Source organism: Sciurus vulgaris, assembly GCF_902686455.1.
Source record: "Sciurus vulgaris genome assembly, chromosome: 1".
Classification (NCBI taxonomy): Eukaryota; Metazoa; Chordata; class Mammalia; order Rodentia; family Sciuridae; genus Sciurus; species Sciurus vulgaris.
This window is the reverse complement of record NC_136461.1, coordinates 65,202,862-65,226,044: the sequence shown is the minus strand read 5'-3', so window position 1 is coordinate 65,226,044 and position 23,183 is coordinate 65,202,862. Positions and strand designations below refer to the sequence as shown.

The following is a 23,183-nucleotide window of genomic DNA, read 5'->3' as shown; positions in this document are numbered from 1 at the left end:
TCAGCTCCTCCACTCCACTGTATCAGCAAATCGAGGATATCCAGCAGCTAGAGATTTGTTGTTATTTTAAAAATTATGTTCTAAATAAAATATTAACTTAAAAGGCACAGGAATCATAGCATTTTTTAGAGTAGTAGTAGTTTTGTTTACATGATGTTACACAGTTCTCAATATTCCATCTTCCCTGCAATAGGCCGACTTTTTGTAAATATCACTGGAAAATTAGGAGCGTTTACATCAGTTATCTGTGCCTTGATGGGTCACAGAAAGACTACCGTCTCATAATTCTGCCATTCTTGGCAGATACTCTTAGTTTGCTTCAAATGGTGGTTTAAATTTTTATGTGTTTTGCCTTGTACTTTATAACCCAGAACTTTTTTACCTTTTGAGGCCATAACTCTGGAGAAAGGTCAAGACTGAGACCAAGATTTGAAGGATGAGTAGGCTGTGTATGCAGCTGCTGCTTTGATTAGCATGATTTCCCAGGGCAGGGCTCAGGGCAGAAGCATCTGAACCAAAATGCTAGATGGAAGGCAGCATTGCAGATCTGATGCCCCCATATCCGCTGGGCTTGGGACCACACCAAATTGATGAGAACTTGGCCAAGATGCTTTGGCCAATGATTCCTATGAAGGTGGTGACTCTCCATAAGAGAATGGTGAAGGCCGTGGAATCGGGCATAGAGGAGAGTCCTAAGGAGCTTGTGTAGAAATCCATGTACAAAACAACATGGAGGCAAAGCCAGTGTCCAGAGAAGAAAGAAAATGCCCTGTTTCAGGACCTCATCGAGGACATCCAATCATGGTGGAGAGCCATGGAGGACTATGAGGCCATGGCTGGGAATTACTATCAAGATGCTCTGAAACAGATTGGGAAGATCAATGTCTCCAAATGTTTTTACCCAGCACAGTGGCAAGCTTTCATGAATTCTTCACAGAAGAATAAGATGGAGAGTTGGTAGCTGGTTTACAGCTGCCTCAGGCTGAGCCCTCTTCTGGGGCCAGTAGGTTGGAGCCAGGATTGAAGGCAAGGAGGGTTGTTTGGCTACATGCCATGGGATCGGAAGGTTTTCCGCACACACTCACTCACACACATTCACACTCATGCAGTCTCCTTCCTGGAGAAGGAAGTGTTTCTCAGAGGCTCAACTTACACTTTTCTGGGGGCTCACAGAAAAGCCAGAACCTGCTGTTTGCAGAGTGGGTGTTTTACTGGAATACAGTATGTACATAATAAAATCTTTATTATAAAACTTAACAATGTTGTTCTCAGTCCTGAACTTTCTTCTGAGTTATGACCTCAAAAGCTAAACCCCCAAAGATCTAGGTTATTGAGAGAGAGAGAGAGAGAGAGAGAGAGAGAGAGAGAGAGAGAGAGAGAGAGAGAGAGAGAGAGAAATAATCTACTTAGAACTGATAGGTGAAGCCAAGTGGGCAGTGAGTTGGACCAGAGTCAGAATAGAGAGAATGACAGAAGGGTTAAGGACAGAGCTGTGAGTGCACAATTCCTGTGTAGTGTGCTGAAGGCAGGCACACTCCCAGGTGGGAGTGCTCTTCTTTAGAAGGGGTAGGTTGGGATGGGGGTGACTACCAGATGGAAGGGAAGCTTTACTCAGGCAACATAGGAGATATCTCTATAGCTTAGGGAGTTTTGGAGCAACTATGACTTTCAATTGTTGCACAAAGTATATGGATTAGTATAGACTTTTTTCCTCTTATGTTGTGACTACCTGCTAATTTACATGTGCAACAACTGGACAGAAAGCATTAACAAACGGCAGAGGACAGATCTATAACCCTTCCATTCTATTTTGGTCTGCCCCTTTATTTTTAAATCAAAAAGAACGAGGGTTGTCCTTTAATCTTACAGAAATTTGTTGGGCTTCACCCATTAAGACATTAGGCAGGTGATCACGGTGTATTGTTGCCCAAAGGGCATAGCAACTTACCTGCTGCAGTTTCTTTGTTGGGAAATAATTTGCTGTCAACTGCCATACTGATGTCATAGAACACCTCATCCTCATCTCGGTCAGCATCAAACTGGGGGAAATCAGGATAGACAAATGTGGAATGTTGAGTATACATCAATCAGTTAATTCCCAAATACAATGAACAAGCATTGCACAACTGTATCTGTGATGAAGCAGGACAAAGGAAATAGGTGCTTAAGTCTTTAATCAGATATTTAGAGGATTTTTAAGCCCTGATTTCATATCAAATAAAGAAGGGCATTAGGAAGTAAACAGTCACTTTAGGTTAAGAAAAGTGCATGACATATTCTCTTCACATGCAAAGAAAGTCCCCCCCCCCCCCCGGGCATTGGAAATTGAACTCATGGCTTTGTACTTGCTAGGCAAGTGTTCTACAACTGAGCAACACTCCTAGTCCTTTTTCAATTTTTATTTTGAGACAATTTTGCTAAGTTGCTCAGCCTGGCCTCGAACTTGCCAGCCTCTTCTTTTAGACTGCTGAGAAGCTGGGATCACAGGTGTGTGTGTGACTGTGCCCAGCATAAAGCAAGTTTTGAAAAAATAACAGAAATTTACTTGTGGCATTCTGACTTAGTTTTAGGTAAAAACATGAAAATATATAGTTATAAACAACAGGGAAAAATATTTTTTAAGCCTATTGCTTAAAAAGAATTTAAGATATAGTCCTGAATACAACAAATACTATATTACAGATCTCATCTATGAATACTATAGATTTAGATGTAACAAAAATTAAATATTTATTTTACCATTCCATAACTTTTACAAAATTTTGAGTATTTCAAAACAATGTGGTTGTATGCATGAAACTGCTATTTCCCAAGAGGTTCAATAGTTTAAAATATATTTCTCTGGTTTTTAAAAACAGAATTATTGAGTTATAATTGATATACAACAAGCTGCATGACTCTATAGTGTACAGATTGTCTAAGTTTTGATATCTATACACACCTGTGAAATAATAAAAGCAAAAGAGTGAACATTATTTATCACTCCCCAAAGTTTAGAATTCCTTTTCCTGCCCCTCCCAGGCACCATGTATCTACTTTCTGTTAGATCATTTGCATTTTCTAGAATTTCATATAAAATGAAAAGTATGTAATCTTTTTTGTCTGGATTCTTTCATGTAGATTTCACTGATTTCATCAGTGTTAATCCCTTTTCATTACTAAATAGCATTCCATTGCAGGTATACATTCCGAATCCCATCCCAGGTATTTTTCATTTAAGACATTGTAGTTTTCATCTCTAGATGTTTGATTTGAATCAATCTCTCTGCGTGTGTGTGTGTGTGTGTGTGTGTGTGTGTGTGTGTGTGTGTGTTTCTAGGGATAGAACTCAGGGCCTTGTGCAAGTTAGGTAAGTAAGTACTCTACTTCTGTGCTATAACTCCAGCCCTGAATCTTTTTTTTTTTTTTTTAAAAAAAACCTTTTTCCATGTATCTAAGTTTTTCAGTATCTGAATGAAATTATAATTGCTATTTTAATATTCTTCTCTACTAATTCTAACATTTATGTCAGTTTTGATTGATTTTTTACCCCTCATTATGGAGAATGTTTTCCTATTTTGTTGACTGCCTGGTACTTTTTTTTTTTTGGATGTCAAGCATTGACATTTTGACCTTGTTGGGCGCTGGGTATTTTTGTATTCCTATAAATATTCTTAAGCTTTGCTCTGGAATGCAATTTAGTTACTTGGAAGCAGTTCAATCTTTCAAGTCTTGCTTTTTAAGATTTGTTAGGCTGGACCAGAAAACTGTTTAATTAGGATTACTTATTTCTTACTGTTGAGGGAAGACTTTTCTTGGTCCTCTTTCCAGTACTTTTTAATGAAGAGGTTTTCCAGTCTGGCTGGAAGAAAGGCGCATCCAAGCCTGGAGTGAGCACCAGGTAATATTCCTGCTTACCCTCTCAGGCGGTTCTTTCTTGGCTTCAGGTGATTTTCTTATGTGGATGTACTGAATAGGACTCTGCTGAATAGTGGAGGGGGGTCCTCTGCTTATCTCCAGGACTCTCTGTGCTGTGCGCTCATCTCTAATACTTTGGTCCACCTTAGTCTCTTGGACTGTGAGCTCCATCTCCTCAACCCACAGGTCCACTACCCTTCACAGGGCTCCCTTTTCCTGGCACTTCAGCCTGGAGACTCTCCAGGCTGACAACTGAGGCACATACAGGGCTCACTAAACCTAATTCCTTTCTCTCAGGGGTCCCTTCATTGTTTCATGTCCAGTGTCTTGAAAATTGTCTTAAGATATTTTTTTTATGCTTATGTATTCATTTACTTATTCAATTTTTGACTGTTTCATGTGGGAGGGAAAATTCAATCTCATTTTATTCCATTTGTTCAGAAGTAGAAGTCTCAACCCTTTAGATTTTAATCTTAAATATAATTTTGAAGATATTTCAGATTCAAGAGGTTTATTCCTTTATACTTTTTCTAATGAACTGTTTCATTTTTCCTTGTGAGGGAAATTTGGGAAACCTAAGTTGGACATTTGCTGCCTCACCTTTCCTTACAGTTAAAACACAGTCAGAGGGAAAGATGATACTTTGGAAAAAGCAAAGTTCTCTAACTCAAATTTTACAGACCTCCATGGAGGCATGTTTCAATTTTATCAATGGGTTTAATGAACATACGAAAAATTCTTTTCTATTTTCTTTTTATGTTTGTTTTTATTGTTTAAAACGTTTTTGATGTGCAACAAAATTTCAGAAAAGCATACAATTTGCAAGTGTTTATTAAATTATCACAAAGTAAACACCTCATCACCCAAGTCAAGAAACAGGATCCTAGCAGAGACACCAGAAGTCCCTTATGATCTGCCCCAAAGCTGCCATCACCTTTTCTCCTCTTCAAGCTAATGCCCATACTGTCTTCTTAACACCATAGCTTGGCCCGTACTGTCTTCTTAACACCATAGCTTAGGTTTAAAAATTTTTTTATTTCCTCATTTTTATTGGTGCATTATAGTTGTACATATTGATGGGACATGCACACAAGATAACAATATAATTTGGCCAATATCACTCCCTAATATTTCCCCTTTCCCTCCCCTCTTTTTTTCCACTGTCCTTTCCTCATTTTACCTATCTAAACTTCAATTTTCATGAGATTTCCCCCAAGTTTTCTTTTCCTTTTTCCTCTCTAGCTTCCTCATATGAGAGAAAACATAGACCCTTGATTTTCTGAGTCTGGCTTATTTCACTTAACATAGTGTTTTCAAGTTCCATCCATTTTCCTGCAAATAACATAATTCCATTCTTCATTATGTTTGATAAAGCTCCATTGTGTATATATATCACATTTTCTTTATCCATTCATTCATTAACAGTCACCTAAACTGGTTCCATAGTTCAGTTATTGTGAATTGTGCTGTTATCCACATGGGAATGTACGTACTGCTATAGTATGAGGACTTTAATAGTAGTTTATAGTATGAGGACTTTAATTCTTTACAATAAATACAGAGCTTTACAATAAATACATAGCTGGGTCATATGGCGGTTCCATGCCTAGTCTTTTTAAGAACTTCCGTTCTGATTTCCATTGTGGTTGTACTAATTTACAATCCCACCAACAATGTAGAAGTGTTCCTTTTCTCCACATCCTCTCCAGTACTTATAATTGTTTGTACTCTTGATGACTGCCATTCTGACAGGTGTGAGATGAAATCTCAGTGTAGTTTTGATTTGCATTTCCCTAATTGCTAAAGGTGTTGAAGAGTTGTTGTTTTTTTTTTCATGTATTTGTTGGCCTCTTGTATTCAGTCTTTTGAGATGTGCTTGCTTAGTTCATTTGCCCATTTATCAATTGGATTTTTTTTGGTGTTAAGTTTTTTGAATTTATATATTCTGGACATTAATCTTCTATCAGAAAAATAGCTATCAAATATTTTCTCCCACTTTGTAGGTTCTCTCTTCACATTCTTGTTTCCCTTGCTGTGTGAAAGTTTTTTAATTTGATGACATCCTATTTATTAGTTCTTCTTTTTATTTCCTAAGCTTTAGGGGTCCTCTTGAGAAAGTTGTTGCCTATATGTTGGAATGTTGACTCTCCATTTTCTTCTAAGAGTTACTAATAGTTTCTGTTCTAATTCCTAGGTCTTTGATCCATTTTGAGTTGACTTTTGTACGGGGTGAGAGAGAGGGTCTGATTTCATTCTTCTACATATGGATAACCAGTTTCCCCAGCACCATTTGTTAAAAGGCTCTCTTTTCTCCAATGTGTGTTTTTGACACCTTTGTCAAGGATTAGATAACTGTATCTGTGTGAGGTTATCTCTTTATCTTCTATTCTTTTCCATTGGTCTATGTGTCTGTTTTTATGCCAGTACAATGAAGTTTTTGTTGCTATAGCTCTGTAGAATAATTTTGAAGTCAGGTATTATGATGCCTCCAGCATTTTTCTTTCTTTCTTTCTTTCTTTCTTTCTTTCTTTCTTTCTTTCTTTCTTTCTTTCTTTCTTTCTTTCTTTCTTTCTTTCTTTCTTCCTTTCTTTCTTTTTTTGGCTTAGATTTGCTTTGGCTATTCTGGGTCTCTTATTTTTCCATGTAAATTTTAGGATTCCTTTTTCTAGTTTTGTGAAGAATATACTTTGGTATTTTGGTGGGGAGTGCATTGACTATATAGATCAATTTTGGTGTATGGCATTTCCACAAAGTTAATTTTGCCTGTCCTTTAACATGGAAGGGCTTTCCATCTTCTAGGGCCTTCTTTAATATCTTTCTTCAGAGTTTTATAATTTTTATTGTAGAGTTATTTATCTCTTTGAATAGATTTATTCCTAGGTATTTTATTTTTTTCTAAGGCTATTATGAATGGAATTGTTTTCCCGATTTCTTTTTTCAGTGGATTCATTATTGATGAAATACAAAGCTACTGACATAAGTGGGTTCTGCACCCTCTTACTATTCTGAATTTGTTCATCAGCTCTAGAAGTCTTCTGGTGGAGCTTTTTGGATTTTCTAAGTATTAGATCATATCATCTTGGCTTCTTCCTTTTCTATCTTTATCCTTTTTATTTCCTTCTATTGCCTAATTGCTCTGGCTACAATTTCTAGTACTATATTGATTAGGAGTGGTGAGGGTGGACATCATGAACAAGGATATTTTTAGTACTATAGTACCTAGTTGCCCAATCCAAGAGGCAAAGGTAAAACACAATTAATGAAATCATTTGACAAATAGTTTTTGAGTAGCTACTGTGTGTTAGGGTAGACTCTTCAACTAATCACCTTGGACAGATGAACATGGAGCTCTGAAGAGCGTGGACAACATTCACATAGTCAGCACAACTCTGGGAATATGCAGATGTTATCGAAGCCAATGTACTCCCACAACAGAACCATGGAATTAAATCAGGTTTCCTCATTTTCGACAACTTTCCACTTCTACATCTCCACACTGCCATGGGACTCTGCCTTCTATTCTTTTAGTAAATGTCATGCCATGGAGATCCTGAGGAACATTCTAGTTGAATATTATCACAAAATTGCCATTTAATTGGCAAAGATTTTCACAAAATGAATCAAACATTTAAATAATCCAACATTTTATTATTTGTATTAGTTCTTAACTAGGAGTGACCCCCAATCCCCTTAGAATTGTGGCAACGTCAGGAGACATTTTTGGTTGTTACACTTGTGCAGGGGTGGAGAGACTACTTGCCAGAGATGCTGCTGAATATTCTGCAATAGGAGAGCTTATATGTCTGTACGTAGAAGAGCCTGACACCGACGAAGAATTCTACCATCTAAAATGTCAGTAGGGCTCAAGCTATGAAGCCCTAATACACAACAAGGCATTCTAGACCAATAGTAAAGAATAGAAGACATACAGACAAACGCACATAAATATAGTTAACTCTTACTAGTGAAAGGCACCATAAACATACATTGGAGAAAAGATAGCCTCTTCCACAAATGGTGCTGGGAAAACTGGAAATGCATATGTAGCAAAATGAAATTAGACCCCTACCTCTCACCCTGCCCAAAACTCAAATCAAAGTGGATGCAGGACCTTGACTTTAGACCAGAGACCCTGTCCTTACTAGAAGGGAAATTAGGCCCAACTCTCCATCATGTCAGCTTTGGAAACTTCCTCAACAGGACTCCTAAAGCACAAGAAGTAAAATCAAGGATCACTAAATGGGATGGCTTTAGGATTTCAAAATTAGGTTGAAACATAAGCAGTAATTAAAAAAATGTTTTTTTGAGTTACAAGAATCTAGGATGTTAACTTTAAAATATAAAAGACAGAAGAAGTGATAATGCTGAAGGAGCAGTATAGGTAAAGAGTGATGAGAGCTCCTAGGAAGGAAAATTCATTTACATCTCATGGGTCAGAAAAAGTTTCAGGGGAGACAATTATGTGGCAATAGACCAGATGAGGCCTGAAGTTGCTCCTAGTTCTGACGTTGTGATTTACATGGGAATTTTATGTTTTAGGTGATTGTTAATTAATACCTAGCAATCTTAGGTAAAGAATTTTCTTATTCTAAGGGAAAAACTCATAGAAGACATGGTCAGTAGGATTTGTTTTATGTCATTTAATGAGGGGTCAATTGGAAATTTTAAAATGAAATGCTTACCAAATTCCCTAGTTTGCTCACAATACGTTTTAATTTGAATAACAAATGATGAAACAGCTTTCAAAAGCATACACAATATATCCAGATTAGGAAAAGAAATGATAGTAGAGGGAGTAAAATTATTCACTACCTGAGGAGTAAGTGGCAATGATGATTTGCATTTTGAGTGGCAGAAATGAGTTTTTGTTTTGGTTTTCTTTGCCTCTGGTTTTCAGAACCCCGTAGTCTGCCCACATGGACAGGGCTTTCCATAGTCTTACCTCTGGTAGCCAGCAATGATAGGTCCATAAAATATCCCAAATGGATTCCAATAAGATGGTACAAATTCAGTTTCTGCTTCAAGATTAAATCTTTGATTAAAGCTAGGTCTGTCTCCATTTTTTCTCTTCTTCATCGGTTGAGGAGGAAATAAATGCCTCTACTTTTAGTATTATTTCAGTTTTATATTTCCCATAAGCATCATTCTCTAAACATCAAATGTGTTTCTTGAAATTTTTACTTCTCCCTTGATTCATATAGGGAATTTCAATTAAGCATCCTCTCCACCAGTGGTTTCTGTCATTTGCTGCTGGAGATCCCTCAATATGCAAAACAAAAAACAAAAAACCTGGCCCTTCAAATGTTCTCTTTTATATGTTTGGAGATATGCCTCTAAAATACTGATTGGTTAGTGTTCTCTTTGAAGTATCTTTGTTTTTCTTCAACCCCAAATTGGAACTTGCACTAAAATAATAATACATCAAAGCCTCATGGTGACTAAAGTGAAATATGTCATTATCAGTGAGGGAGTAATGACCATTGATATTATTTAGCAGAACCATATTTCTAAAACCTTATAATTATTCATAAAACTTGGAAGATAAATACCTAAGTGCTGTGGTGGGTGGGGTGGGTAGGGACGTTCTCTGAGAAAGCCAAAGTAGTCCTATGTTTTTATAGGAATTCCTGTGTGTGAGCCTGTGGAACCAAGTTCTGTAGAACATATATTTTCTTAACAGAATGAAATAAGGGAAAGGCATGAAAGAAGACAGATCTAAAAATAAGCATGATTGTATGCAAAGAGGTGGATACAGAACATTTGAAAGCTGTGGATATCTGAGTGAAAAAGATTTATTTTTTTAGCCTTCTGCACAGAATTTTTATTTCACTGAAGATTCGGAATATAAACAGTATCCGAAAATTTGTTGGGAACAGTCAACACAATAAAGAGATTCCAGAAAAAATTGTTATAATATTTGTGAAATTTTAAAAAATTCTCCCTGAACTTGAAGCTTTAAAAATGTAGTGACTTTGAGCTGTTTTTACTACAGAAACCTAGAAAGGAGGGCCAACTCAAGATAATTTTGATTACTCTTACAACATTTATTTCAGAGTATATTCTCCAGAATCTTGTCAGCACTCAACACCAACAGAGCTTTTAAATAAAGTACCAGGTAACACTGGTATTCATTGAGCAACCACTATGCACCACATGCTGTATAAGAAGTTTGCATTCTACATTAATTACTCAATCACTATAATAACATTATAAAAGATGTATCATTCTCATTTTATAGATTCAAAACTAAGCCTCTGGGCTGGGAATAGAGCTCAATGGGAGAGTGCTTGCCTAGAGTGAGGCGGCCCTGAATTCAATCCCCAGCACCACAAAACAAAAGCAAACAAAACTAAGCCTCCAAGAGATTAAATGACTCTGTGTGAGGTTATGTAGCGGCAGAGCCAGGACCTAAATCCACATCTGTTCACATCGAGTGTGAGCCCTACCAGCTGCCAAGGCTGTCAGGATCAGCTCTCCGCTTCACGGGAGCAGCCTTAGATTTTATCTGGGAACTTGCAAGATGAAGAGGTCTTTCACAAGTACTGTAAAATGGAACCCCCAAAACCCTCAGAAGCCAAGCCAGGTCCAGAAGCAAAATACACATTCTTTATCTTATTCCTGTTCGGGGAACATAGTAGATGATTTTATTTCTCCGGATGCCTTGCTGGATGGCTGTGGCTGTTGGCAGAACTTCCCTCAATGCTGGCCAGGAGCATCAGGAGGAGCAAGGACAGGCCAAGTTGACTGTAAGAGGCAGATGACTTCCCAGCTCTTTGTGGGTCATTAGACTAAAGATAACAATTTCCCAGGGAAACTGGCTACCGCTTTAGTGATCCTCTTTGTCTACTGTTGACTCTAGTTGTACTCCACAGCAGTCTCCTAAAAGTTCTCTCTGCAAACAATCCTGACTTTTAATTTATTGAGACCATCTAGTGTGGTCTGTTTTTGCTCCTCTCATCATTATCAAATCCCCATCAGGAATCAGAGAAAGAGCAGGCACACCTCCCTTCCAAGGGCCTCCCTGGCATGGGAGAACAGATTTCCAATGTGGTTCCTTCTCTGACCTGGCACTTCCTAGAGAAGTGCTTCTGGTTCTGTCCCAGCGTTCCATCTACCAGTGTTCATGAACATGGGCTCAGCTTACCCACCCTTCCCCACAGCTCAGTCATGGCTTCTGCTCTCCATGGCTCCTCCAACAGAGGAAACACGGAAGACTCCTTTTCAGAGCTCCTTGCTCTGGTTGTCTCAGCAGCGGATGGCAGGTCCAAAGTCAGACCGTCCACAATAAGAGAAGTTGGGTCTTAGGCCATGTGGGAGGGTGCTATTGAGAGAGGACTGTATTACAAAGAAGTCAAGTCAGTGGTGGGCATCTGAGTCTAGAAGGGTTCTTTAACTGAATGGTGAGCAGATGCAGAGGTTGATTATTTTGCAGACTCAGCTGCAGCCCCAAAGCAAACACCCTTAGTCTGACCAGTGCCCAGATCATGAATGGATATCAAGTGCCTACGAGGCTACTCTATGATCATGGGTGCTATGAAAAGACACTTTTAAAATTAAGTTGCTACAGAAAGCACATAAAAAGACACATATATTCTAAAGAGTGTAGCTAAAATAAACCCCTAAATACCAACAGAATTTAAGATCTTAAGATGATGCTGATAATACATTGCTTCTCACTAAAAGTTAACAAAGAAAAAGATCTGTTGCCCAGAAAGTAGGCTGAAACAATAGATTGTGTCAAATAAATAAAGTTTTAGAACATATCTTAGGATCAACATAAATTTTATACAATCTCATACCACCTACATCATGCAATTCAGTTCAATAAAGATTTATTGAACACATAACTTTATGCCAGGCATAGTACTGGGCACTAGAGATACATGGAAGGAAGATTAAATCACATTAGCTTTTCTATACTTGTTAACTCACCAATGAGAACCAAAATAATTTTAAAAGACTTGACAAATAAAGGGTTAAAATGAGAAAACTGAGAAGACAGGCTAGTTGCAGACAGTAATTACATCTTGCATTTCCTATTTTTTCTCTACTGCACCTACCCATGTTCTGAGCCCAGCAGTTAGACAACAAACACTTGTCAAACTGAATTAACTGGAAAATTAAATTAATTAAAAAGCATTCTTCCCTTCCCATTTTCTCTTCTTCTCTCCACCCAGGATTCCAGCAATTTGAGGCTTTCCAAAACTACAAAGTAGTGGGGCACAGATTTAAACCTTTGCCAAGAAAGCTTCCCTACTAAAGAAGCGAGAACCTTAGAAGCCAGATTTTAGCCTCATGTGACATTTGGTACCTTTCCTAATTACAGGCTCCCATCTCTCTGAAGCTCAAACGTCTCCCTGCTAGAGTTCTAAGTAGCACCCTGAAAGCCTGACAAACCTACCGTGCTGCCAAGGCGCCAGACGTGTGACTAGGGGATAATTTAGGTCCTTGATGATCACACTCATTCTGTTTTCTTTTGTTCTTTCTTTCTATTTCCTTTTATTATTATTTTTTTCTTAGTTGAGATGCTGAATCCTTTTATTTTAATCTAATTTTGTTTTTTTGTGGTGCTGGGGATTGAGCCCAGGGCCTTGCACTTACTAGGCAAGTGCTCTACAGATAAACTGCACCCCTAGCCCCATCCTTTCATTTACATTTTTTAAAAATTTATTTTTATTGTAAACAAATGGGATACATGTTGTTTCTATTTGTACATGAAGTAGAGGCACACCATTTGTGTAATCATACATCTACACAGGGTAATGGTGTTTGATTCATTCTGTTATTTTTTTCCTTCCCCCCTCCCCTCCCACCCCTCTTTTCCCTCTATACAGTCCCTCCTTCCTCCATTCTTGCCCTCTCCCACCCCCCATTATGTGTCATCATCCGCTTATCAGCGAGATCACCTGTCCTTTGGTTTTTTTGAGATTGGCTTATCTCACTTAGCATGATATTCTCCAATTTCATCCATTTGCCTGCAAATGCCATAATTTTATTATTCTTTATAGCTGAGTAATATTCCATTGTGTATATATATATATATATATATATATATATATATATATATATATATATATATATATATCACAGTTTCTTTATCCATTCATCAATTGAAGGGCATCTAGGTTGGTTCCACAGTCTGGCTATTGTGAATTGAGCAGCTGTGAACATTGATGTGGCTGTATCTCTGTAGTATGCTGATTTTAAGTCCTTTGGGTATAGGCCGGGGAGTGGGATAGCTGGGTCAAATGGTGGTTCTCATTTACACTTAAATGTTTTATTTTGCAGGGGAATCAAGCCCAGGGCCTCAGACATGCTAAGGGAAGCACTCTACCACTGAGCCACACCACCAGCCCCCTCCTTTATTTTTAAAAGATCCCCTGCCTAGCATGCATGAGGCTCTGGGTTCCATTCCCAGCAGCACTAAATTAATTAATTAACAAGTTAAAGTCTGTCTCCTTTTGAGCTACGAAGGCCAAATATGCATGGTTTATAATTATGTAGAAGAGGCAATGGAGAGCAAGTGTAAACAGAGACCAGCCTAGAAAATGGAAAACTAAGGGAAGCATATTTTGCAATAGGAACACAGGACAATATAATGAAAGACATTACTAACAGAGTGGAAAAAGGGTTCGGATTTTAAATCAAATTTCTTTTAAGTTAATACACACATCCAGTGCTGCTAGTACTGAGGGTTTGTCTTTCTCTTTACAAATATTTAGGATGTTTTTTCACACTTACGAAGATACATCTATGGAAATAATGAACGATCACCCTGGATAGTAAAATAGCTGCTAGAGGAATCATGCTAAAGTTTCCCCCTGTTGCACAGTCCACAGGAAGTAAGAGTGACACTGGGGAAGTAATTAAATTCAATTCAGTCAAATATGGCCAAGACTGCCCTCAAGGAGTGTAAGGTCAGTGAGGGGGAGAAGCAAATCATGAGTAGCAGCCTAGTGTGGGAAGGGCTGCATGGAGGGGTGTGCAGTGTCTCCAGGGGATAAGGGTGGGTACTGCCCTGGTGTGAGTGAGACCGGTGGGTGGTAGAGATTTCCCAGGGATGCTGACACAGGTATCAGGTTCTGAACATGTGAGACCTGCAAAACATAACCAGGAAAGGAAGGGCACTGCAGGAGTAGGGAGCAGCAGTGAGAAGCAATGAAGATATGGAGGGCTTAATGTCTTTGAGGATGTTGGGTACCCCTACTTACAATCTTGGTATTCTCCTTCTGAGAAGTGATGGGCAATGCACTTACTTGCTCCCTGAAATTATCTGAATACTTGGTTTGGATTTTTTTACTTTGGTAGTTAACTGCTCTCTACCTGAAATCTCTGGACATGTGTTTGTAGTAAGTGCTGTACACACAAAAATGTGACAGTTGAGCTCATGTGCACAACAGTAGTTACCATGTATTAAGTTTTACTGTATGCCAGGTAATAGGCAATACACTTTGTAAACATCTCAGTTAAATTTCAGAACAACCAGAGGTTTTACTTTTCCAAGGAAATAGTTGGCTAAAAAAGGTCACTTAAAGTCATAAATCTAGCAACGAAAAGGATTTGGACAAGAACTGCAGTCTGTCTTGCTATATTGCTTGCGTTTTTAAGAACTAAACTATTTTAGGTCTGGGGAAAAAAAATCCGTGTCTTACTTATCCTGTTTCTCTCTCTTCCCTATTGTTAGCTTGACGGTAATTTCCAAATTGAGAGTCATTTAAATACTCATCCTCAGTTTTTCCTTGACACAATATCCCCAGGTCTAATACTTCGTGATGATGTTGTTTATACCAAGTTACCTCCCAAAACAAACTGATCTTGGTTCCCAGAATAATTGGCTTATTAGCAAGATGGCTATGAGAGGCTTGATGATGAAAAGTGATTACAGAATGGAGGATTGTTTAACAACTTGATAGTCATTGGGTTTTTGGATAATTGAGCCATTTTGCCTCAAGTTTTAGGAAATATATAAATTCAGCAGGAGGGAAAAAGAAAATTGTGAGACTAGAAATCAGATTTGTGGTAATGGGATTTACATTCAGATCCATGGGTAGAGGAAGAAAATTAATGTGCAAATGGATTTTTAAAAATCCTTATAAATATTTCTGACGCTTAGACTTTACGTGAATTTAACTGACTCAGCTGCAGGGATAATTACTCTTCTTATTCCTCTGCTGAAGTGGTTAGACCTCTGACAAAAAGCAACACGTAGAAAATGAGATTACTGGCCATCCACAAGTAACACCTTCATTATACTTGTTGAATTGAACTAAAGTGGAATATATAGAAATTAATTTTATTGGTCATGTATCACTCAATCAACTATACACATATGTGTGTGGCCAGTGCTGGTTCTGTTGAGTGGTTATGGTTTTGATGGATCTTCCAGGCAGTAGAGAGAAAGAAGAAGAGTGAGCAGGAGATACAGATGAATAATAGGCCTCTATTGCATTTCAAGGAACTTGTCTATGTCTGTCTTGGCTCTGTTTTCTTCACTAACTATTTTTTTTTTTTTTGGTTGACTGAAGTTACTTTTTATTTAAATATGCCTGTATCCTTTTTGTTTTCATATATGCTTGAACCCCTGAAAGAAATCTTTCTTAGCCTCCCAGAGATATCAGCTTTGAGAGATTCTGGTCTACAAAGGTGTGATTCTTCTCAAAGCAAAGTGCACACAGCATCCTAAGAACTGCTGAGCCTCAGGACCAGCCAGCTTCTCTTTGTATTATCACTGCTGGAACCACAGACGTGATCAACCTCTTCCTAAATGAGACTGGAACTGATGAGTTTACCTAAGTATCAAGGGTGTATAGTATTTGCAAAGCAACGAACTCCTTCAAATTATTAGAGAAAACATCCTGCTTGGTACACATGATTGATGATGGAGACAGAAGCCAACTAGAATCTGTTAGGGGCCTCAAGGACAAAAAGCTAAGCCTGAGAAAAACAAAATTAATGCCAATTTCAAATGCAAACCTCAGGCTTTGTTTAGCGAGGTAAACCTGACCACATGAAAACAAGCAATATGTCAGCTTTTACAGAACGACAAAGCAGCTTTGCGGGACAGCTAGACAATTTATCACAGTTTCAGAAAAAGTTCCATCCTTATCCTAAGAAAAGAGAATCCATCCTTCTTCCAGCAGGGTAGGGAATCTGTACCACACTCTGATCTATTCCAAAGTGGTGTCTCTGGTCCTCTTTTTTCCTTCCTTCACTGTGAGCCTTCACTGTGGGAACAGCTGGGGGCAGAGAGGACCCTCATATTTACTTCTTTCTCCTCCATTTGTGGTGTATGGGAATATTATTGAGGAACAGATTTAAAATCCTCTTGTCCTGGGTATTCTTAGAATATTCTGTGTCTCTTAAAAGCTATGTGAGTCACAGTTTCTCAATAAATTTTACAGTAAATTCCTGAGTATGCAAGCTCACAGGAAGGTCTGAAGACCTAATGGTGGCTCAACAAATATTTGAGTGCCTGACATTTGTCAAGGGTACTATGCAAAGATGCTTTCCTTCAGTGTTGTATAATATGGCAGATAGTATCTTCACCTCTTCTTTTTTTTTTTTTTCTTTATTTTTTTTATTTTATTGTAAACAAATGGGATACATGTTGCCTCTCTGTTTGTACATGGCGCAAAGGCATACCATTTGTGTAATCATAAATCCACATACAGTAATGTTGTTTGATTCATTCTGTTATTTTTTCCCCTTCCCCCCACCCCTCCCACCCCTCTTTACCCTCTATACAGTACTTTCTTCCTCCATACTTGCCCCCCTCCCTAACCCTAACTCTAACCCTAACACTAACCCTTCCCTCCCCCCCATTATGTGTCATCCTCCACTTATTAGCGATATCATTCGTCCCTTGGCTTTTTGAGATTGGCTTATCTCACTTAGCATGATATTCTCCAATTTCATCCATTTGCCTGCAAATGCCATAATTTTGTCATTCTTTATGGCTGAGTAATATTCCATTGTGTATATATACCACAGTTTCTTTATCCACTCATCAATTGAAGGGCATCTAGGTTGGTTCCACAGTCTGGCTATTGTGAATTGAGCAGCTATGAACATTGATGTGGCTGTATCTCTGTAGTATGCTGATTTTAGATCCTTTGGGTATAGGCCAAGGAGTGGGATAGCTGGGTCAAATGGAGGGTCCATTCCAAGTTTTCTAAGGAATCTCCACACTGCTTTCCAGAGTGGCTGCACTAATTTGCAGCCCCACCAGCAATGTATGAGTGTACCTTTCTCCCCACATCCTCGCCAACACCTGTTGCTTGTATTTTTGATAATCGCCATTCTAATTGGGGTGAGATGGAATCTTAGGGTGGTTTTGATTTGCATTTCTCTTATTACTAGAGATGTTGAACATTTTTTCATATGTTTATTGATTGCTTGTACATCTTCTTCTGTGAAGTGTCTGTTCACTTCCTTAGCCCATTTGTCGACTGGATTATTTGTATTCTTGGTGTAGAGTTTTTTGAGTTCTTTATAGATTCTGGAGATTAGTGCTCTATCTGAAGTATGATTGGAAAAGATATTCTCCCACTCTGTAGGCTCTTTCTTCACATTACTGATAGTTTCCTTTGCTGAGAGAAAGCTTTTTAGTTTGAATCTATCCCAGTTATTGATTCTTGCTTTTATTTCTTGTGCTATGGGAGTCCTGTTGAGGAAGTCTGGTCCTAGGCCGACATGTTGAAGATCTGGACCTACTTTTTCTTCTATAATCTGCAGAGTCTCTGGTCTGATTCCAAGGTCCTTAATCCATTTTGAGTTGAGTTTTGTGCAGGGTGAGAGATAGGGGTTTAGTTTCATTCTGTTGCATATGGATTTCCAATTCTCCCAGCACCATTTGTTGAAGAGGCTATCTTTTCTCCATTGCATATTTTTGGCGCCTTTGTCTAGTATTAGAAAGTTGTATTTATTTGGGTTTGTGTCCGTGTCCTCTATTCTGTACCATTGATCTACCTGTCTATTTTGGTACCAGTACCATGCCGTCTTTGTTACTATTGCTTTGTAATAAAGTTGAAGTTCGGGTATTGCGATACCCCCTGCTCCAGGTGGCTGCTGTGGTGAACAGCCACCTCTCCAATGCTCCCAGCTGTCTGCGATCACTGCTCCGGCGGGGGGAGGGGCGCCTCGCCGGCAGTTCTACTTTGCAAAGATCCCTGCTTTCGGGGCTACCGCCCCGTCCGGGACGCCTGCCCAGTGGGAAACACTCACTCGGCTGCTTTGAGTTGGTCCCAAGTCTCTCAATATCTCCTTTTCTTGAGTCCTGAGTCCACGCTGCTCCTCCGGATAGCCGCCCGGAGCCCTGGCGCAGCTGCTCCAATTCCAAGCGACGTGCCGAGCCCGTATTTCTCCTTCTCCTCTGGGCAGCCCCCTCTCCAATGCTCCCAGCTGTCTGTGATCACTGCTCCGGCGGGGGGAGGGGCGCCTCGCCGGCAGTTCTACTTTGCAAAGATCTCTGCTTTTGGGGCTACCGCCCCGTCCAAGACTCCTGCCCCGTCTGGGACGCCTGCCCAGTGGGAGAATTTCGCCCGGCTGCTTTGAGTTGGTCCCAAGGCTCTCTATATCTCCTCTTCTTGAGTCCCGAGTCCTGGAGCAAAACGAAACGCAGCCACCCTCTAGTCCACCATCTTGAATCCTCTCTTCACCTCTTATGAACCTCCTCTTCCAGTCCAACCAGAAACTTCCATTAAAGATGAGTGACATGTGACACTATTAAGTTTGTGGGAATTTCTATTGATTCATTCACTAGAAAAAAGCACTTATTGAGTACCCATTACATGCCAGGCATGGAGGTTCAGTGATCATTATCTGACTCTGGGGCTACCCCACAATATCTGGTAAAGATATCTTTTATCTGATAACAATTTATTAGTCAGAAAGTAAACAACCAGAGCACATCATTTTTAAAAATCTGGCTGGGAAATTAGGGTTTCTTAATAATGTCAATAATACTGCATTGCTTTCCTCTGAACACAGATAAGGCTCAAAGGAAGTGGTAAGATGTAGGGTAAGACTCTAGAGGAAGACCACTAAGGTTCAAATCCCAGCCCTACCACAACTGGCTACTTGGAAGGAGTGACTGATTTGTAAGCCTCTTTCCTCATCAATAAGGAGGTGATGATAACAGCAGTGATTGTGTCATGTACATGTGGACCACTGAAAGGGTTTAGTAAGAGAATTCATTATTAGTGGAGAAGTTGGCACATAGCAAACCTTCCTTGAAAAGTGTTGCTGTTACCATAAGGGGGAGGGGCAGATAGTTGTCAAAGTAGAATCCCATCCTCTGGAAGTATTTAAAGTAGGATAAATTCTTTTAAGCCTCAGATGACTTACGTCTCTTCCACCCTTGCACTTGATTTGTATTTACCATTTTAACAACAGTAAAAGAAATAAAAGCTGCAAGAGCCACAGATCACTACACCACCATGCCTGGCACCACCATTGCCACTGTCTGCTTTGAACCAAGGAGTCGCCTACCTAAAGGAGGTGCTCTGCAAGGGAATAAATGAAGATGTTATCTTAATGGTTTTGCCTCAGAAAGAAGTGTAAGGTATTACCAAAATCATGGCCTAATGGGTTGGAGTTGTAGCTCAGTGGTAGTGCACTTGCCTAGCATGTTGAGGCACTGGGTTCAAACCTCAGCACCACATAAATAAATAAATAAATAAATAAATAAAATAAAGGTATAAAAAATCATGGCTTAAGAACTAGGCTGAATTTCTGTGTTTACTTTGAAAATTGGTAGTAACTGTAGTATCCTAAATGCTTTTCTGAGTTTCAAAATACTGAGGAACTCTCACTACTATTTCCTGGTTTGAAGGACAAATTGAGAAATTGTAGGGAAAATGAGGAATTTGAAGTAAGAAACTATAGCAATGACATTAACAAAAGATCACTAGAACAGGTTCCATGGATTATGAAGAAAACCACGGTTGTTCCTCTGGCCTCTAAATGGCCTTTTATGCCATTTCCTTTTGGCATAAAACCATGACCTACTTAGTTGTCTTGTCAGAAGAGTCAGAACCATTATTATGAGTGTACAGATTTGGATTCACAATTAGCACAACCTAATGACAGTGAGAGAGTAAATAACCCCTTGAGCACACACCCAACAGAAATCAATATAGGTTTTTTCTTTGTTTGATATTCAGGTACAAAATTTTTTAAAGATTTGTAGGGAGACCAATAGAGTAGAGGAAGGGGATCAAGAGGGAAGGAGGAGCAGAGGCACTGGGGTACCAAATCTACCAAATGACACTATATTCATGTACAAATATAGCACAATGAATCCTGTTTATACATACAAACACACACATACATACATATATATATATATATATATATATATATATATAAAATCATAATGTACTAGTGAAAATGATGTTGATGATGCTAGAAGGGAGATATGTAGAGTTCAGCTAGAAGATCAGGGACAGGGCAGATGGGAGGGAAAGGACTGGGGAAAGGAGATTAATCAAATTATGCATATGTACAAATATGGCATTATGAATCATATTATGTATTATAATGCATCAATAAAAATTTAAAAAATTGTAAAAATATTTATAAGTAGCCAGATACTTATTTCACTTTAAGATAATGTTAGTGTTTACTTAAAATGTTATTTTAATTTTTTTCTTAAATATATCAAATGAATTATAAACGAAGTTTGGTTTAAACTTTGTATCTGTTATCTCATATATGGTGCCGAGCAAATCGGTAATTATCCTGAAGAAGAGCTGAGCAACTCATTAGAAAGGCCCCAAATGCTTTAGAGACTTTTCACATTTGATTCATGAGATTTTGAGTTTGGAAACTTGTGCCTTGGAGGAATACTGAAAAATTAACATCTATTTTAGTCTCATCCTTCCAATAACACTCACAGCATATTTTTAACTGCAGCCAGGCCTAAACACAAACAACCAATTTAGAATGTATAATTATATTTGTGCATTGTCAGTAGTTAATCTATCAGATAGCTGAGACAAAAATGCTAAGAATCTTCTGGATGTTTCAGCCATTCTGCATGATCCAAGGAGTCTAGAAAGTCTACTTTTTATTTAACGACCATGTTGGAGCTAATATGCCTATCCTTTTAAGAAGAGGGGAATACAGCTTTTAGTTCCATCTTCTAACGGGAAAATAAAGCCACTCCATGAAGCCAGAAATGACTCAAGATCATTAGTTTTCAAAACCTGTTTATCCTGTTTATTTCATCTCCTTATTTATAAGCATTTGGTACACTGAAGAGGTTAAATGTGTGAGTTCAGATATCACACCAGCTATGTGACTCTGGAAAACCTAGCTATCTCAGTTTTTGCAGCTATACAATGGAGATGATAAAAGTTCATGTCTGGTGAAAAGAAAATCATGCATCATGCCTGTTTTATAAATGGTAGTTATTATTGTCTAGTTTTTCAGGGTCTTTTCGGTAGCATCTATCTATGTATTTATTCACTCATTAGCTATTAATTGCACAACTACTATGGTCGGAACTGAGAACATCAACAGCCCACAGACATTCTTTTTGGTATGTTGAAAACATAATTGTAATAGATAATTCTTCATCTTACATAGGAGCACAATAAAATACACCACGTTCTGAAGAAACTCCAGAAATTATGAGAACAAGAGTGAGGAAAATTCAAATGGGCTGCATTATCCCTTACCTTAAACTGCAAGAGACATTTCTCATGAAGAATATACTGAGCTAGATAAATATACATGCACCAGGTTGGTGCCCCTATCCCCCGGTGGCTGCATGTTGACTGCTCACAGCTCACTCTTGCATCTTTCCTGGGGGATTGCTCTTGCTGATGGGTACTGCCTGGGAGCAGCGTCCCCTGGGCTTTTTCTGTAAGTCACCCCTCAGAGTTGCTTGTGCCATCAGGCAGAGTCTAGACTTCTGAACCCATTTCTTTGTGCCTGACTCCTTTCTTTGCCCTTTCCTGTTTCCCTCACTCAATGACAGGTATCTCCCGAGAGCACTTGTTGAACAGATTTCATCAGAAGCTCTGCTGCTAAGGAATCCAATCCAGGATAAAACATGCCAATGTGTTATTTTGATAAAAATTTTAATAACAATGCAGCTTTTAAGTAAATACATAAATAATGGCTAAATATTTCTAGAGCTTCTTTAAAATACACAGACACAAATAATCTATTGTTCTTCCAATGTGACTGAACATGTACTTTTAAAATATTCTTATTAAGGCTTCACTTGGTCTTTATTATCTTAACTTCTTTATTTTTATTTTTATTCTTAGCTTCTTCACCTTTAAGTCTAAGAAAGCATGCTATTAAAATAGACATAAAAAGAACAAAAATCTGAAGAGCTTTTTCAAGCCCTTTTTGGCTTTGTTTTTATATCTTTTTTTTTTTTTTTTCAAAATTATAAGTAAAAAACCTTTATTTCTTTTTTGGACCTACTCTTGATTTTTATCCTCTTTCTGATTCAGTGTTTATCCCATCTATTGATTTCTTTCTTTTACTCCTTAAAGTGAACTGGATTTGTCATTCTGTGTAGGAGTAGGCTGTTTTTATCATAAATGAAGCTAAAATGGATTTTTTCACTCTTACCTAAGTGTCCAGGGTAACAGTTTTATATTATAGTTGACTGTTTACTGATAGTGAGTAATGAGGTCATTCCACACATATGGACTAGTCTGGAAAAACAATTTTCACATAGTGAAACATGTGCTCTGGTCAAAAGTTCCACATCTTTGCTTTATAAACCATGACAAATAGTGCAATTGTGGATGATTATTGATGAATGCCCGGTATAGGTATTTCACACTATTAGAGATCATGCCAAAGGAACTTTTTAATGAAATGAAGCATAACTGATTTTAACTAGGAGAAAGCTGGGCAAGAACAGATGAATTTCTTGATATTTTGCAAGTGTCTTATCAGATGGCTAATTATCCTTTGTAACTGGTGACCTTCACCAAATCATAGAATGGTAGGGTTAAACGGACCATGAACATACAGCTGAGACCTCTTCTCACTCCTGAATTTGAACACATTCCTGCTGATGTCTACCTGTCATGAAATTATACTCTTTTAAAAAGAATTTTAGAGAAACCATGATGTCATACTAGTGAAATTTAGTTGAAGCAGATACAATTTGCAATTATTTTATCTCCTAAATTTCTGTGACCAAATTATCTGGCATAAACAATTTAAAGGAGGAATGATTTATTTTTGTTCACAGGCTCAGAGGTTTCAGTTCAGAGTCAGCTGACTCTATTGCTAAGAGCCAGTGGTGAGGCAGA

The 23,183-nt window shown here is 38.4% G+C and overlaps 1 protein-coding gene across 3 annotated transcripts in view; it reads right to left on the bottom strand.

Annotated features, from left to right (window-relative positions):
- AK5 (adenylate kinase 5) overlaps positions 1-23,183 on the bottom strand; it is a 265,354-nt gene that overhangs the window by 120,045 nt on the left and 122,126 nt on the right. For all 3 annotated transcript variants that reach the window (XM_079129025.1, XM_079129024.1, XM_079129023.1), the window contains exon 7: positions 1,949-2,039. In XM_079129025.1, the coding sequence (XP_078985151.1) occupies positions 1,949-2,039 (91 nt within the window). The remainder of the gene's footprint in view (positions 1-1,948; positions 2,040-23,183) is intronic.